The sequence below is a fragment of the Trachurus japonicus genome, unplaced genomic scaffold, assembly GCF_045865225.1.
Source record: "Trachurus japonicus isolate A0001 unplaced genomic scaffold, Traja_1.0 AP030824.1".
NCBI lineage: Eukaryota > Metazoa > Chordata > Actinopteri > Carangiformes > Carangidae > Trachurus > Trachurus japonicus.
Window position 1 is genome coordinate 177,584 of NW_028220957.1, and position 17,911 is coordinate 195,494.

At 40.7% G+C, this 17,911-nt stretch overlaps 1 protein-coding gene across 1 annotated transcript in view; it reads right to left on the bottom strand.

The window, feature by feature from the left end:
• Positions 1 to 12,318: 12,318 nt before the first annotated feature.
• Positions 12,319 to 17,911, bottom strand: part of LOC146959974 (uncharacterized) — a 146,661-nt gene continuing 141,068 nt past the window's right edge. Inside the window, exons 16-17 of the mRNA XM_085772741.1 lie at positions 13,262 to 13,308; positions 12,319 to 13,109 (exon numbers count right to left, since the gene is read on the bottom strand). Coding sequence (XP_085628867.1) covers positions 12,550 to 13,109; positions 13,262 to 13,308 — 607 coding nt within the window. The 3' untranslated portion in view covers positions 12,319 to 12,549. The remainder of the gene's footprint in view (positions 13,110 to 13,261; positions 13,309 to 17,911) is intronic.

A 17,911-nucleotide genomic window follows, 5' to 3' on the forward strand; every position in this document is an offset into this window, starting at 1 on the left:
GACTCATTCACACACGTCGTTTCTTACACTCCTCCATAGTGTGAACGACTTGCAGCCCCGGCAGCCTTTCAGACTGTAGAGAGGCTATCAAACAGGCTCCTTAGTGAACAAATCAGTACCTTGAAACATAATTTGTTATTCTTTGTAACAAAATATAAAGGTTCCGTTTTCATGGATGTCTTAAGTTTAAACTCAACACTGTATTAGGTATAATAGAAATTTTAAAATATTGAAAAAATTGATCACCCATAATAACAAAATTTTAAATAAAATGGTCATTTAGATCATTTCTGTTGAATTCTGATTAAACATTAAAAATAATTGACCTTGCTATTGTTGCTTGTCCAGTTTTTTTAAGCACAGGGTTTCAATTTTACAATATACATGTGTTCTCAATCTGTATAGGAATTATTAGTTGACTTACATTGCAGAAAAAGGTCCACACTTGGTTTATATGGAATGACAGGGGTCCACTGTTGGTTGATGCATAATGACACACGATCCCTCTTAGTTAGCATGGAGTGACATACACACTCCATCATGTATGAATAAGAAAGAAATAAGCAAAAGTGATAGTGATAGAGAAAACTTTCATCAAAACTTAAAACAAACATTTCTAATAAAGTAGCACCAATAATGTTGTAATTATTTTTTAAATGTAGGGTGTACTACTGCAACACACATTTCTACAGTCTATTCATTTTTTAATAGAGGGTTTTAGGATTTCGGGTAATCTTAATGTACTTGCATCATAAATCTGTATTCATAAGGATGTATTTTATTTACTGTTTTATATTACAGAAAATTCAATAGCAACCTATGATGATATATTATGTAGAAGTTAACCATCAAAGAGTAACTGATATTAAAGTATTGGCACGGCAATTTGTTATCTTTGGGGAAAATACAGAGGGTTTGGGAGATCATCAGTTTGTCAGAGATACAAGGGACAATTCATTGAGAGGATTAATCTCACAAAGTCCCTATTTTAAACTATTGCCAGACACATTTCTACAGTCTATTAATTTTTCACTGTACTGGTGTTTTATACTACTTAACTGCATTGTTGTCATGGGAAAATACTTAAACTACTCACAGTTTGACATGGCCTGATGGCTCAGAGCCACAAAAAGTTACTTTTTGGCCACGTACATCTCATATAGATGAAGCCCTGTTGGGGCCACCTATGGTCAGACTTTTACTTTTTAAATGCATGTGATTTCAATTCATTTTAATGTATTTGCGTCATAAATCTGTATAGGAATTATTTGTTGATTTACGTTTTAGAAAAAGGTCCACACTTGGTTTATATGGAATGACAGGGGTCCACTGTTGGTTGGTGCATAATGATACAAGTGCCCACTTAGTTAGCATGAAGTGAAATACACACTCCATCATGTATGAATAAGAAAGAAATAAGCAAAAGTGATCATCCGTAAGAGAAATTTTTCATCAAAACTTAACACAAACATTTCTAATAAAGTAGCATCAATAATGTTGTAATTATTTTTAAATGTAGGGTGTACTACTGCAACACACATATCTACAGTCTATTAATTTTTCCCCTACAAGAGTTTTATACTCCTTGACTGCATTGTTGTTATAGGAAAAATATTTGAATTAAAACTCAGGGTTTTAGGTCATTTTAATGTACTTGCATCATGAATCTGTATTTATGAGGATGTATTTTATTTACTGTTTTACATTACAGAAAAAGGTCCACACTTGGTTTATGTGGAATGACAGGGGTCCACTGTTGGTTGGTACGGAGCGACATACACACTCCAGCATGGGTAGATAAGCAGAAATGAGAGAAATTGCTAAGTTTTAAGATACATTTTAAATCTAATTTTAATACAAACATTTGTAACTATTAATACACATAACACACACACACACACACACAAACACATGCAAACACACATATTTCAACTTAAGTAGCACTGGTAAAGTTGTAATTGTAGTTTTGTTTTTAAACATGGGGTTAGGGTTAGTTACTGTGAAAACTCAATGGCAACCTATCATGATACTTAAGGGAATATTTCAGTTATTGACATTTATGGCTCAACAATAAAACATGTATGGGAATATAAAAGAGGAGCTGGGGGGTCATCAGTTTGTCAGAGATACAAGGGATAATTCTTCTAGAGGATGGATGAACCTCAAAAGCTCAAAACTTTCATCAAAACTTAATACAAACATTTATAATGAAGTAGCAACGGTAATGCGTTTTTTTATGTGGGGTGTACTGTGAAAACTCAATGGCAACCTACGATGATATATTATGTACAAGTAAACCATCAAAGAGGTACTGATATACGACAATTTGATATGGGAAAATACAGAGGGAATGGGGGATCATCAGTTTGTCAGAGATACAAGGGATAATTCATTGAGAGGATCCCTATGTTAAACTATTGCCACACACATTCACACAGTCAAAATGTTTTTAAACTGCCACGACCTCGAGAAAGCCATCCATGCGTTGCAGTAATCAGTTCTAGATTGGACTATTGCAATGCACTTTATGTTGGCGTCTCCCAGTCTTCGCTCAGTCGCCTCCAACTTGTCCAAAACGCTGCTGCCCGTCTTTTAACTAACACTAATAGACATGAGCACATTACTCCTGTTCTTAACTCCCTTCACTGGCTCCCTGTCCCTTACAGAATTGATTTTAAACTTTTAATGTTTGTTTTTAAAGCACTTAACGGCCTGGCCCCACTGTATTTATCTGAGCTACTTTATTAGAAATGTTTGTGTTAAGTTTTGATGAAAAATTTCTCTTAAGGATGATCACTTTTGCTTATTTCTTTCTTATTCATACATGATGGAGTGTGCATTTCACTCCACTTACTTACATTCAAAACAGACTGACTGAAACATGGGTACATGCAATATAGAGTCACAGAGCATTTTTATGAGCTACCATTCTCTGCCAGAAATGTTGTCTGGGAGCAAAATCTTACTTAACATGGCACAAGAAATTAGGATTCATCAGATTGTCAGAGATACAAGGGATAAGGCATTGTGTGGATGGAATAACCCCAAATAGCTCAATGTTGAACTGCTGCAACACAAATAAAAAAAGTTGACAGTGGTGTGGACCGTGTCTGAGGAATATAGTTCTTGCTGTGTCCTAATTGTCCTTTACAAGGCTTTGTAAGGCTTTGCATGTGTTTTTATATTTATGCGTTCCTTTGTTTCCCTTGATTTTCTAAATCATTTTAATGAGTAGTTTAACAGGGGTTTTTTGGGGGTTATTCCGTCCACACACTGACATATTCCCTGTATCCATGACAATCTGATGAATCCTAATTTATTATTCCATGTTAATTGTTGTTCTCAGACAGCATTACTACTAGCAGACAATGGTGGCTCATATAAAGGCCCTGTCACAGAATATTAAAACAGGTAATTACACACCTTCACAAAACTCATCAAAGAACTGACAATTCTTTAGAAAAAATGGAATATTGCTGGTACACCCACTCTTTACAGTTGCCACAGAAGTTGAGTCACCAAAGGCCATAAGTGCGTAGGTAGCACATGGCCAACCTAAGACCTGGGAATACCTGTGTCTCAGTCGGTCTGATTTGGATATAAGATATTGGCTGAAAGAAGGTAGAAACTCTGAAGCCCAACCTGAAAATACCTAACGACCATCGTCAGCTACAACAAACCATCCCCCCACACTGCCCACACTCAAGGACTGACACAGGTCATCTGGCACTCACTCCGCTCTCACTCCATTCACTCACTTCTCAGATCCCAGTTCAACAACTCTACCTTAAAGTTAGGATCTGTGAAATACATGAGTGCTGGTGACTTAACTACTTCAATGTAGAGGAATGTTTTGTGCCCACATCATAGACTGAAACCCCATTAAAAATGTTCAACTCTCTCTACTTAGAAAACTGTGTGTAAATGTAATGAAGTCACATTGCTTACTACAACATGCACAAGGTTATACCTAGATAATAAGGAATATACACACTTGTGTTTAGCTGGGTACTGAAACGAAAGAAAATCATTAGGAAACAACCAAAATAGATAACAATTAATTACTTAAAAATATAAATAAATTAGATAACGTTTTACCATCTTCTGAACACAATTAATTGAATTTGTTTATAATCCACTTCAGATGCTATGAATAAGGTAATATGGGATTGTTGAATGTACAATCCACACATCCTGAAAGCAACCAGACCCATTTCTGCTGAGCACCAGTGTGAACTGAATACAGCTTGTATTGTGTACTTCCCACTTAATGTAAACTCTCTGATCCTGTGCCAATCCTGTACCAATCCTGTACCTTTTGACAACTTTAAATTAGGTTTCAATTCATACACCAATTTCATCTATAGATGTGTATGACTATGTGATACAGTGTGTAATATACAGAAGGAAAAAAAACACAAATTTAGTTTTAGTTTTCATTTTTGTTGTGGACCAAAAATATTCAGACAGGTATACATGAACTCCAGTAGAGCTAATAGTTCGGTAAGTAAAAATGTGTGTTGCAGTAGTTCAACAGTGGGTATTTTGGAGTTATTCCATCCACTATAGCTGATTTATCCCCTGTATCTCTGGCAATCTGATTAATCCTAATTTCAGACAACATTTCTACTGGCACACAATGGTAGATCATATAAAGGCTGACAAAATATTATACTGATCACAAGGCATCACACACCTTTACAAAACTCATCAAAGACTTGACAGGGTGGATTATTGCTGGGACACCCACTCTTTACAGTTGTCACAGAAGTCCATAGGTGTGTAGCACATGGCCAACCTAGGACTGGGGAATTCCATTGTCTGTTAGTCTGATTTGGATATAAGATCTTGGCTGAAGGATGTTAGTCTTTTCCAGGTTGCCCTTCAGAGTTGCTAACGACCATCGTCAGCTACAAGAAACCATCCCCCACACTGCCGACAGTCAAGGACTGACACAAGTCATCTGGCACAGATTTAAAGCCCTCACTCACTTCTCAGAAGCCAGTTCCACATTTAGAGTGGAGAGTGGAGGTAGAGTTAAGCCTACCACACACATAAAGATAATCGGGCTGATTTTGCCCCGATTTTCCCCCTTTCGACCAAAGACAAAAATCGGCCGATTATCCTAAGGTCTTAAGATTATTTTATGAGATTCTCTTGTAGTGTGTGGTGTGTTAAGAGTCAAAATTCTCACAACAATCGCCTCGGAAAACGTTTGGCGCCGATAATCGTAAATATTAAACATGTTCAATATTTACAAATCAAAAGTCATCTTGCGTGTGGAAAGCTGGTGTTGTGCTGAGAAGTGCCTGCTTGCCAAGCTCTGCATGCTGCTCGCGGCAAGCCACTTCTCCACACAACACCGGCAATCCCACAGAGAGCCACGGTGCAGCCCTGGCATTACATGAGGTTCACACAGACATTCACGCATACACAGGAGATTTCCTGATAGCCGATAGCAAAGATGGTAGCGATCATAGCCAGCAACAGCCAGCAATAGAGCAACCATGTTTAAACGATCATGTGACCGCCGCTCACAGCCGCTTTACTGCTCGGCGTCCGAAGCCACAGACACACAGACACACACAGATGGTATCGTTGTAATGGCTGAAGTGTCCCGCTTTCATTTAAAAAAAAATTACATCGCTCTCATTGTCCATTCCGGAAATAGACCCGAAAGAGTAGCTACAACAATACTGATCTCTTTCTGAGTTTTCTGACCGGAGGGTCAAGATTCTGAAAAATCTTAATGTGTGTGGTGTTTGGAATGTCACAGCACACCACACACAATACGATCAAAACTGTTCAATCACAGATTTTTTATCTTCATGTGTGGGGTCTTTCACAGATTAAAAAAAATGGTTGAAATTTAGAGAATCTTTATGTGTGTACCAGGATTTAGGATCTGTGAAATACATGAGTGTTGATGACTTCACTACTTGTATGTAGAGGAATGCTTTTGTGTCCACATCATAGACTGAAGTCTATGGGTGGGAATTGAGAACCGGTTCCTCTTCAGAACTGGTTCCCACGTGATCATTTCCTTGGGATTGTGTGCGTGCATGCTTAATGATTCTGCTAATCGATTTTGCTTTTTTTCCTTTGCAAATGTGCATGTTTCTAACCCAACAACACATGCCGTGTTCAGGTCAGAACGAAGGCAAACACGGCGTCAAGACAGAAGCGCTCTAAAGTGTCGGGGTAGATGTGATGTGACAAAAAATATTCAGATTTATAAAACACTGCATACACACACTTGCAAGTAAAGTGCCTACAAGGCACATACATACTGTAGATAGTAAGGAATATACACACTTGTGTTTAGCTGGGTACTAAAACATCAAAAAATCATTAGGAAGCAACCCAAATGTGTAACAAATTAATCACTGAATCAGATTGCCATTCTACTATTTGTTTTCAAAATAAATTTGATTAGAATTAGATTTATTGTGTACCCAGGGTACGAAATTAAGAAAATATTTTGGGGGCAATTTTGGCCCCCACAGTCCAAAAAGTGGGGGCATTTTCAAAATACTTGGGGGCCATTTCATATATATATATATATATATATATATATATATATATATATATAAATAACAAACTATAAGCTATATAAACGCCTATCATAGTCTATAAACAATATAAATAATGGGTTATATAAAGTTATGGTTGGTCAATATTAGATATTACCAGTAATATGAGAATATCACTGGTAGGTAGGGCTGGGCGATGTGGTGGGGCTGTTGTGAACTCAACAGTCATTCTGGGGTGAGCAGCCAGGGCCGTTGTATAGGGGAGAAAGGTGATGATAATTCTAGTGGCCCATGCAGCACCCAGTAGGGCCCACAAAAAACCCCAGTAGTCTAATCTTTGTATAACTGAATTATTCTGCATAAGACCCTGACTAATACTCATAGTAATGCTGCATTAGCATCAAAACAAAGTAGGCTAAATAAAAAAATGATAATACATACGTAGTCTAAGCAAAAAAGTGGAAATGTGAGGGGGCAGGGGCCCATTTAGTATTCTTTCAGGGGGCCCAGAATTCCTAGTAACGGCCCTGTGAGCAGCAGAGCGGCCGCACCGTGACCACGGTCCACTCCAACTGCCTGGTGTCCCCATTGCGCACCATGCGTCTTTTCAGTCACTCGTCCGAGTTCTCCTTACTTTTTCTTTTGAGACAACATTCATTCTCTCTCTTTCTTTTATTTTTTATTTTACCGGCGGTGTCAGCTGATGTGCCCGTCTGCAGCAACCCAAACAAATACACGTGTTGACTGGCTCTATTCCAGCCACATGATTGGTTCGGCACAGCGCAACTCTCAATATCATTGGCTATTTGTATCGTTTGCCAAAACATGGATGAATGAAACCTATCGACCATGTCTCATATTTCTATTGAGGAAAAGTTATTTCACAATTTCTACCGTTTTATTACCCAGCCCTAAGAGGGCTATTGTCCCCCTCCTACCTGGGAAACAGGAGGGAGACACAGCTCTAACTACACAACACCGACAAGGACTGAGAGCCGCATGTTGCAGTGACGTTATAAGATTTATTTTTTTTTTAAACCCTGCAAATAATAAGCCGACGAAAAGGTGCAACTTGCCACTTAACTTTTTGTCGATGTAGGCTATTATTTGCTGGGGCTTTCGGGGGGATTCACTGTAGGCCACCGCCAGTCTGATCAGGTCCATCGCAGCACAGCAGCTGCAGCACTGCCCCGCTGTCACATGACTCTCACGTATCAGCGCAATCTCGTTTACATCAGGAGAATAATGAGGCGCGACGGTAAATTAATGAAAATAAATGTATGATAATGTATAGATATATTTGTTTTGAAAATTTGGGGGCAATTTTGGCCCCAGGATCATGATTTTTGGGGGCATTCTTGGTAAAAATTTGGGGCCAAATGGCCCATGGCCCCCGCTAATTTCCGACGCTGTGTGTACCTCCCACTTAACTCATCGAGTGCCATTGACGTACATATACGTCAAACGCAGTTTTCTGCGGCTGGTAAATGGGGACGCTGTCGCCCACACTGTGAGAAATTTTGGGGCTTCTGGGATGTGTAGAACGAATGAGACTGTAGATCAGAGCAAGAAGTGAAGAAGAAGGAGAAGACGAGTGCGATCGCTATGGAGATAAAAAAGTTGGAAAAAGTTTCTATTTCTAGAGAAAAACGACGGGCAGAGCCTGGAACAAGTGTAACGTGGAGCTGTGATGAAAAATTTCTCTTACAGATGATCACTTTTGCTTATTTCTTTCTTATTCATACATGATGGAGTGTGTATTTCACTTCATGCTAACTAAGTGGGCACTTGTATCATTATGCACCAACCAACAGTGGACCCCTGTCATTCCATATAAACCAAGTGTGGACCTTTTTTTTCTGCAATGCAAAACAATAAGTAAAATGTATCCCTTTTAATATATATATATAAAATGCAAGTACATTAAAATTGATTGAAACCATGTGCTGTTAAAAAGTAGAAGAGTGACAATAGGTGGCCACCACAGAGCTTCATCTATATGGGACATTAGGTGACTACAGAATAACACTTTGTGGCTCTGGGCCATCAGACCATGTTGAATCCTGAGTTTAGTTATTTAAAGTAGTTTTCCCATGACAGCAATGCAGTCAAGGAGTATGAAACTTCAGTAAGTCAAAAACTCGACAGACTGTAGAAAGGTGTGTTGCAGTGGTATAACATATTACTTAGTGAGGTTAATCCATCCTCTAGAAGAATTATCCCTTGTATCTCAGACAAACTGATGACCCCCCAGCGCCTCCTTTGTTTTCCCATACATGTTTTATTGTTGAGCCATAAATGTCAATAACTGAAATATTCCCTTAAGTATCTTGATAGGTTGCCATTGAGTTTTCACAGTACACCCCATGTTTTAAAAAAAACTACAATGACAACTTCACCAGTGCTACTTTAGTTTAAATATGTGTGTTTGTGCGTGTGTGTTGTGTGTATTAATAGTTACAAATGTTTGTATTAAATTTAGATTAAAAATGTATCTTAAAACTTAGCAATTTCTCTCATTTCTGCTTATCCACCCATGCTGGAGTGTGTATGTCGCTCCATGCTATCTCAGTGGGAGCTTGTGTCATTATGCCCCAACCAACTGTGGACCCCTGTCATTCCATATAAACCAAGTGTGGACCTTTTTCTGTAATGTAAAACAGTAAATAAAATACATCCTCATAAATACAGATTCATGATGCAAGTACATTAAAATGACCTAAAACCCTGAGTTTTAATTCAAATATTTTTCCTATAACAACAATGCAGTCAAGGAGTATAAAACTCTTGTAGGGGAAAAATTAATAGACTGTAGATATGTGTGTTGCAGTAGTACACCCTACATTTAAAAATAATTACAACATTATTGGTGCTACTTTATTAGAAATGTTTGTGTTAAGCTTTGATGAAAAATTTCTCTTACGGATGATCACTTTTGCTTATTTCTTTCTTATTCATACATGATGGAGTGTGTATTTCACTTCATGCTAACTAAGTGGGCACTTGTATCATTATGCACCAACCAACAGTGGACCCCTGTCATTCCATATAAACCAAGTGTGGACCTTTTTCTGTAATGTAAAACAGTAAATAAAATGCATCCTCATAAATACAGATTCATGATGCAAGTACATTAAATGTGACCTAAAACCCTGAGTTTTAATTCAAATATTTTTCCTATAACAACAATGCAGTCAAGGAGTATAAAGCTCTTGTAGGGGAAAAATTAATAGACTGTAAAAATGTGTGTTGCAGTAGTGCACCCTACATTTAAAAATAATGACAACATTATTGGTGCTACTTTATTAGAAATGTTTGTGTTCAGTTTTGATGAAAAACATTATCTTAAGAATGATCACATTTGCTTATTTCTTTCTTATTCATACATATTACATATTAATGTATTTCCTATTACTGTAATTGGTTGAAACCAGATGTATGGAGCATTTTGACTATTTAAAATTGAGATGATAGTAGGTCCCCTCTTGGACTGCTAAGAATGACAGAGGCAACACATTTATGGATGAGTAAAGACAGACAAGCAAATTATCTTTGTTAAGAAAAAAGGAATTCATTAATTAAAGCTGGTTTTAAGTAAATGTTGTTGCTTATACTGCAGAACTTGATATTAGTGCATGCAGCCATGTTACTTCTGAATTGCATGCAATTCAATAAAAAATATTTACTCTCAAATGTGGCCATGATTATTTATATATATATATATATATATATATATATATACACATATACATATACATATAATTTGTATTACAGAGACTTTAAAATAAGTAATGATAACTCTAAAGTTATATTATCCATTCTTGAAAGAAACTGAGAAAGTCATCACAAAGACTCATTAGGTGAATGGGTCGTTAGGTGAATGAATGGGTGCAGACAGCTCCACTGCAGTATGTGGAGGTCCACTCTTTGATAGGTAAATGTCGCTCAGAGATCCAAGTCCCCTCTTGGCAATTTCTTTAAAAATAATTAAAAGTCACATTTTCAGTAATATTATGGTAAAACACCTTAAAAGTCAATTTTATATTCCATTTTTGGTTTTTCAAAATAAGCAGAAACATAAGACCCCTCTTGGCAGCTTGGCCTGACAGGTCCCCTCTTACCCCTATTGGTGTGTATGTGTGTGTGTGTGTGTGTGTGTGTGTGTGTGTGTGTGTGTGTGTGTGTGTATGTGTGTGTGTGTGTGTGTGTGTGTGTGTGTGTGTGTGTGTGTGTGTGTGTGTGTGTGTGTGTCTGTGTGTGTGTGTGTGTGTGAGTGTGTGTGTGTGTGTGTGTGTGTGTGTGTGTGTGTGTGTGTGTGTGTGTGTGTGTGTGTTGTCAGACCTTTGCCCCCCAGCAGAGACTCAGTCATAAACACTAATGTTGCTCCGTCTCACCTGAGCCCAGACAAACACCTGTACAGCAGCTGACTCTGTCAACTCGCTGCTGCAGAGTTTGAATAGTCAAATCATGTGAAGTGAAGCAGGAAGTGAAGCGGCGGTAACCACGGTAACCACGGTAGCGGCGGTAGCGTCTTACCTTTACCTGTGGATGAGCTCATGGCGTCCTGAGTGTCTCTCCGCTCAGACCGAGACGCCGGACGGACGAAGTCCAACGGCCACGGAGACTCAAGCAGCAGCAGCTGGTTAAACATTCACCTGCTGCTGCTGAGACAGTGGAGCTGCTCAGGTAACAACAGGCCGCTGCTGCCAGCCAGCCAGCCAATCAGAGGACAGCACGCTCTGAGGCTCTCTTCTGATTGGCTCCCAGACCTAAAACCTCTCTGCAGGAGTTATTAAAGAGGTGACAACATACAGAACTACACAACCTTCTTCATTCACTTCTACTGCCCTGGTTGACGTTAACAAGCTGAGCAGTCTGACTGGTCCAGTGGGCGGGGCTTAGTTGTGACATCACAAAGTGACAGGAAGTCCTGACGGCTGGTTTTAAAGGCTCAGTTTCTGAATACAGGCTGTGTGCATTTCTCTGATACTTTCACATTATTAATATATGTACCTATATACCTAGAGCTGCTTTATAATCACACTACACATGGACATCTACCTTTATTGTGAAGGAGCTTTAACACAAACATCTACCTTTATACTGTATGGAGCTTTAACACAAACATCTACCTTTATTTTGAAGGAGCTTTAACACAAACATCTACCTTTATACTGTATGGAGCTTTAATACAAACATCTACCTTTATTTTGAAGGAGCTTTAACACAAACATCTACCTTTATACTGTATGGAGCTTTAATACAAACATCTACCTTTATACTGAAGGAGCTTTAACACAAACATCTACCTTTATACTGAAGGAGCTTTAACACAAACATCTACCTTTATTTTGAAGGAGCTTTAACACAAACATCTACCTTTATACTGAAGGAGCTTTGACACAAACATCTACCTTTATTTTGAAGGAGCTTTAACACAAACATCTACCTTTATTTTGAAGGAGCTTTAACACAAACATCTACCTTTATACTGAAGGAGCTTTAACACAAACATCTACCTTTATTTTGAAGGAGCTTTAATACAAACATCTACCTTTATTTTGAAGGAGCTTTAATACAAACATCTACCTTTATTTTGAAGGAGCTTTACTACAAACATCTACCTTTATTTTGAAGGAGCTTTAACACTAACATCTACCTTTATTTTGAAGGAGCTTTAACACAAACATCTACCTACATAGAGAACCAGCAGAGACACAAGAGTTTACAAATTTTTACATCATGTTTTTGTTTATTTCACATCAGATTGTTTACAGGACAGAGATGAACACAGTTTAATAATGAACTCAGCGTCATGGCAACAGAAAAATCATTGGGACCCGAAAAACAAGAAGAAGTTTACAAGAATCACTGAGAAGAGTTTAAAACATCAACTGGTTTAATCCATGAATGTGAAAACGTGAGTGAGAGACAGAGACAGAGACAGACATGTAGAGACTGAACTGTCTGTTCAACAGTGAGAAGGTTTCTGTGACAGGAGGAGACTCTGATGCACTCAACACAGACTCAACCAGGAACCAGAACCGAACAAGAACCCAAACCCAGGATAGAGAGGTTGAGTGAAGGTGGTGTTGAAGGTGTAGAGGTGGATCAGTGAGTCAGAGGAGACTCTGTAGAAGGACAGAGAGCCAGCAGGACAGTCCACATACACTGCTACTCTGTTAGAGACAGAGGAGGAGGAGGAGGAGGAGGAGGAGGAGGAGGAGGAGGAAGAGGTGATAGGTGTCTCTCTGTTATTGTGATAGACTCTGTAACCACCATCAGAGCAGAACAGACTCCAGGACTGATCGTTCCTTCCAAACCAACAGTCTCTACTGTTTCCTTTCCTGCTGATTCCTCTGTAACTCACTGATATATAAACGGTTCCTCTCCACTCGACCTCCCAGTAGCAGCGACCAGTCAGACCAGTTGAACACAGCAGCTGAGGCCACCGGTCAAATCTGTCTGGATGATCAGGATATGACTGATCCTCCACACATGTTGCCTTCCTGTTGTTGTCAGACAGTTTGATCTTTGTGTACACTGTGTTTGTGTCGATTGTGAGTGGACAGGAATCTGATGGAGAGAACAAGACACAGCTGCAGTTATTGATCATGTGATCAGTTATTGACAGTTTGATGAAGACTCATGAGGTCAGTGATGTGACAGTGTGAAGATGGTTGAATGTGCTGCTTTGTTTCCATGAATCAAAGTAAAAACAGACTTACACTTCCTCAGACCTGGTGTCAACCATGGGACTCCAGCAGGCTCCACCCTGAAAGGAGGAGGGGGGTCAGAGCAGCACCTTCTCTGTCAGCATGTGTAGCTGGGTCAATCTTTACTTTGTTTTATTCATCTGATCATTCATTATACTCATTATTTCTTTATTTTTATCATTCATTATGGTGAACATTCTCAAAACCTGCTCGATGCTAACACTATCTAAAACCAGTTAGAATTTCCTGCTTTGTTTTATATCACTTCTATTTCTAAGTTCCATCTTCACCTGTAGCAAGGGGGAGCGATATTGGGGTAACACACTAAGGGGGACGTGGGCGACGTCGGACCAAACTCCCGGCAAAACTCTGGCTGCTCTTGTTGTGGTAAGACGTGTTGTGAAGCTCTCACGTTGCTCTGTAAAATATGCACTTAAACTGTCATGTAATGCGGTTGAAACTGTGCGCTAAAGTAACGACAGCTTTTATTAATGTGTTGCCGTGTTTTTAATTGTGTTTTACGGTGAAAAAGCGGCTGTAGTTTGGGTTTAACGTGACGTCTGCCGTGTGTGTGTTTTGTGGCCTGTCGTAGGAGGCAGACTGTTTCTACCTGCAGCTGTGTGTTTCCTGACTCTGCCCCTGTGCTGCCTTTGCAGGTGCCTTTTGTCTGAAAAATGCTTTGAAATGTGATTTCTGAGATGTGTTTGTGGTAAATATATGAGAGTTGAGTCTGGTCAGAGCTGTAAAAACGTCACTAGAGCACACATTATTTCACTTTTTATTATTGTCCTTGTGTGGAGGAAAAGTATGGAATATTTTTATTTGATCATTTCATGGTGATTTTTATTCTGTTTTTCTAATGATTATTATTTACAAGTGGGTTATAGACATATTAATTTCAGTAGTAGTATCTTTTCTCTAAAATGATTATTACTATTTATTTATTTATTTATTTATTTTTTATTGTGACATACAATACAGTAAAGAGCAGCAAAAGAGGAACAAACTCTGGCTGCTCTTGTTGTGGAGGCAGACTGTTTCTACCTGCAGCTGTGTGTTTCCTGACTCTGCCCCTGTGCTGCCTTTGCAGAATAAATGAACCAACTCAGATCCATGGTGTTGTCATCCTTCAGCCTATAAGCAACCATTTCACAACTGCTACACATGCACACATGGACATGACATGGCTCTCACACACACACTGTTTTATCACTGTGTTCACATGGAGGCTGGTATGTCTGGATGAACACTGAGCACAGAGAAGAAGGAGCTGGAGTCTTTATCTAGTGATGATACAGAGCAGGAGGAGACCAGGAGGAAACACTTCATCATGTCTTTTCTCCATGTGATGTCACTGCAGTGTGAGACACACACTTTCACTCTCTGACTCTCAAGCTGCACAAACACACGTCACAGCAGAGAAGATGAAGACACAACAGGTGGAGCTGACCAGCCCAGATATCCCACAATGCACCAGGAAAGAAGAAGAAGAGGAGAACACCTGCCTGTCTGCCCCCCCCCCACCTGCCTGTCTGCCCCCACCCTCACTCCCTCACCTGCCTGTCTGCCCCCCCCCCCCCCCCCCCCCCCCACCTGCCTGTCTGCCCCCCCCCCCCCCCACCTGCCTGTCTGCCCCCCCCTCCCCCCTCGCCTGCCTGTCTGCCCCCCCCCCCCCCACCTCCTCCTTCTCCCTCTCTAACTTTAAACCTGGTTCTGTATCTGCCGTCACCATAGACTGTAAAAAGAATGGACGTAGCGTCTGTGACGTCCCCCATTGGTTCTGTGGAGTCGTTTTTGTGACTCAAATATGGCGGCCTGAACAGCGCCATGTTGGATTGGCCGGCCGAGAACCCGCCCACTGGCCTCGAAGCAGCTGTCCACGGAGCTGCTCGGACCTGTCACTCAACGTTTCCGCGCCCTAATTGGCCAGAGTTTTAACCTAATAACGGTCAAACGGTAGAGTTAAACCCCTCAGAGTTTTAACCTAATAACAGTAAAACGGTAGAGTTAAACCCCTCAGAGTTTTAACCTAATAACGGTCAAACGGTAGAGTTAAACCCCTCAGAGTTTTAACCTAATAACAGTCAAACGGTAGAGTTAAACCCCTCAGAGTTTTAACCTAATAACAGTAAAACGGTAGAGTTAAACCCCCTCAGAGTTTTAACCTAATAACAGTAAAACGGTAGAGTTAAACCCCTCAGAGTTTTAACCTAATAACAGTCAAACGGTAGAGTTAAACCCCTCAGAGTGTGTGCGGGGGTAGAAACTATCGTTTGAGACGAAAAAACGTTCTGACACCAGGCTTTGAACATGTTTACTGAGGATGTAAAGTCGGCGATTTTAACATGGGGGTCTATGGAGAATGCTGCTTTCTGACACCAGCCCCCAGAGGAATCCGAGGGGATTGCAGTTTTTTGAACGCGGAAGTGAGCTTCACTTCTCAGACCGACAACTGCCCCCTTGGTCTTTACAGTACACTTGGCTGTCACACAACACAACGGTGGTTTTTTTTTCATTAGTGTGAAAAGTTCAACGATGTCTGCGACATCTGCGCAGTCGGTCCGTGTGTGTGTCTCAGGTGCGTTACGTCTGACCAGCTCTCAGTAGAAGCTGGTCGGTCCGTGTGTGTGTCTCAGGTGCGTTACGTCTGACCCCAGCTCTCAGTAGAAGCTGGTCGGTCCGTGTGTGTGTCTCAGGTGCGTTACGTCTGACCAGCTCTCAGTAGAAGCTGGTCGGTCCGTGTGTGTGTCTCAGGTGCGTTACGTCTGACCCCAGCTCTCAGTAGAAGCTGGTCGGTCCGTGTGTGTGTCTCAGGTGTGTTACGTCTGACCCCAGCTCTCAGTAGAAGCTGGTCGGTCCGTGTGTGTGTCTCAGGTGCGTTACGTCTGACCCCAGCTCTCAGTAGAAGCTGCAGCGACTGTTGTTGTTGCTGCAGGTAGCGCTACACATCAACAACAACAGCTGCTTGTTAGTCAGCAGTGACAACGCAGCCACACACGCACCAAACAGTCGCTGACACGGTGACACATGGACTCAGACAGGAAGTGAAGCTCCAGCTGCTGGAGACTTTCATTAAGGAGCCACTTTGTGGCTTCATCTGATCTGGAGTCAGCACACACACAGTCTGAAAACAGCTGTTTGATCACACACACATTCAGCCACAAACACTGATTATTACACTGTTCACTACACTCACTTTCTTCTGATGGACAGCTCCAGGCCTCTGGACAGTGAGGACATCTGGATGTCACACTGTGATTGACTGTCTCCTCAACACAACAACACATCTCATCAGGACAAGACCAGGATCTCAGAGAGACTGAGCTGATTATTGATCATCAATATCTGACCAGACAGAGACCTGATGGTGCCGCCTGGTTTCTGTCTCTTATTTCCTCCTTGGTTGGAGACGCTGGGAGACGAATGTCTCTGAGCAGTGGACATGCTTTGATTCTTGTTGCTGTGTTGTTATTAGTGTGTCCACACTCAACAGGTGTCTACAGTCTCTGGGACTGTTCAGGTCAAACACTCTGTTGGTTCAGGAGCAGTTCAACCAGCTGCAGCTGAAATGTTTCCTGATACACTCTGAAATAAAGTCTGATCCAAACATCTGGAGAGACTCAGAGCACAGCTGCCAACAGCTGCTTTCATCACTGACATCTCTTCTCCTGAATATGACACAGTGAGTCATGATGAGACACTGAAGTCATCATGAGGAGAAACTCCTGATCCAAGTAGTTCATCACTGTGACTGATGAAAGCTGCACAGCTCATGTTTGAAACACTCTGAGATTTTGTCTTCAGTATAAACTGTGTTGGGACGAGTCAGACTGAGACAGAGGACGTCAGTGGCAGGGGTGGAAAGTAACGAGTTATATTTACTCTCGTTACTGTAATTAAGTAGCTTTTTTGTGTACTTGTACTTTTTTGAGTAAATTTTAAAATCAGTACTTTTACTTTTACTTGAGTACATATTTTTTGAAGAAATTTACTTACCGTAGATGACCATTTATTAGCCCGGGCGTTTAATATGCTAAATCGACTTGGACCCCAGGCGTTTAGAAGAACCAGGCGCGTATTTGCAACAGGCTACAATTTATTTTTGCAATGAGCAGCACCAGACCATCATGCAAAGAACAAGGAGCTCACCATAGCACCACTGGAACAAAACTACTTTTTCCCCCCGACGCATCTTTATTGACATCAGACAATAAATACAAAGACAGTTTGTCTGTGTAACCGCGACACAGGGAGCTGATCAGAGCAGTGTTATGAATGATAACGGAAGGGGGGGTCGATCGCGGTAATTTCAACACTGTACATTAGCGCATTTATCTATATCCCTATATCCCTCAGTCTAGCGCGCCTGTGTTTGTGTGTCTGTGTGTGTGTGTATGTGTGTGTGCGCGCGCCTGCATGCGAGAGAGAGAGAGAGAGAGAGAGAGAGAGAGAGCGAGAGGAGGGGTTGACTGACAGAAGAGGTGAGAGCCGGTAAAGCGCTGTTAAAAAAAAACTTTTGTTTTCTGTGCAAGACTATGGTAAACACTTAATCGCCCGGGCGTTTAATTGAACCGGCGTTTATTTTGCCAAATGAGGTCGGACCCCGGCGGCTATTAGAGCACAGGCGCGTATTTGCACGCGGGCGATTATTTGGTCATCTAC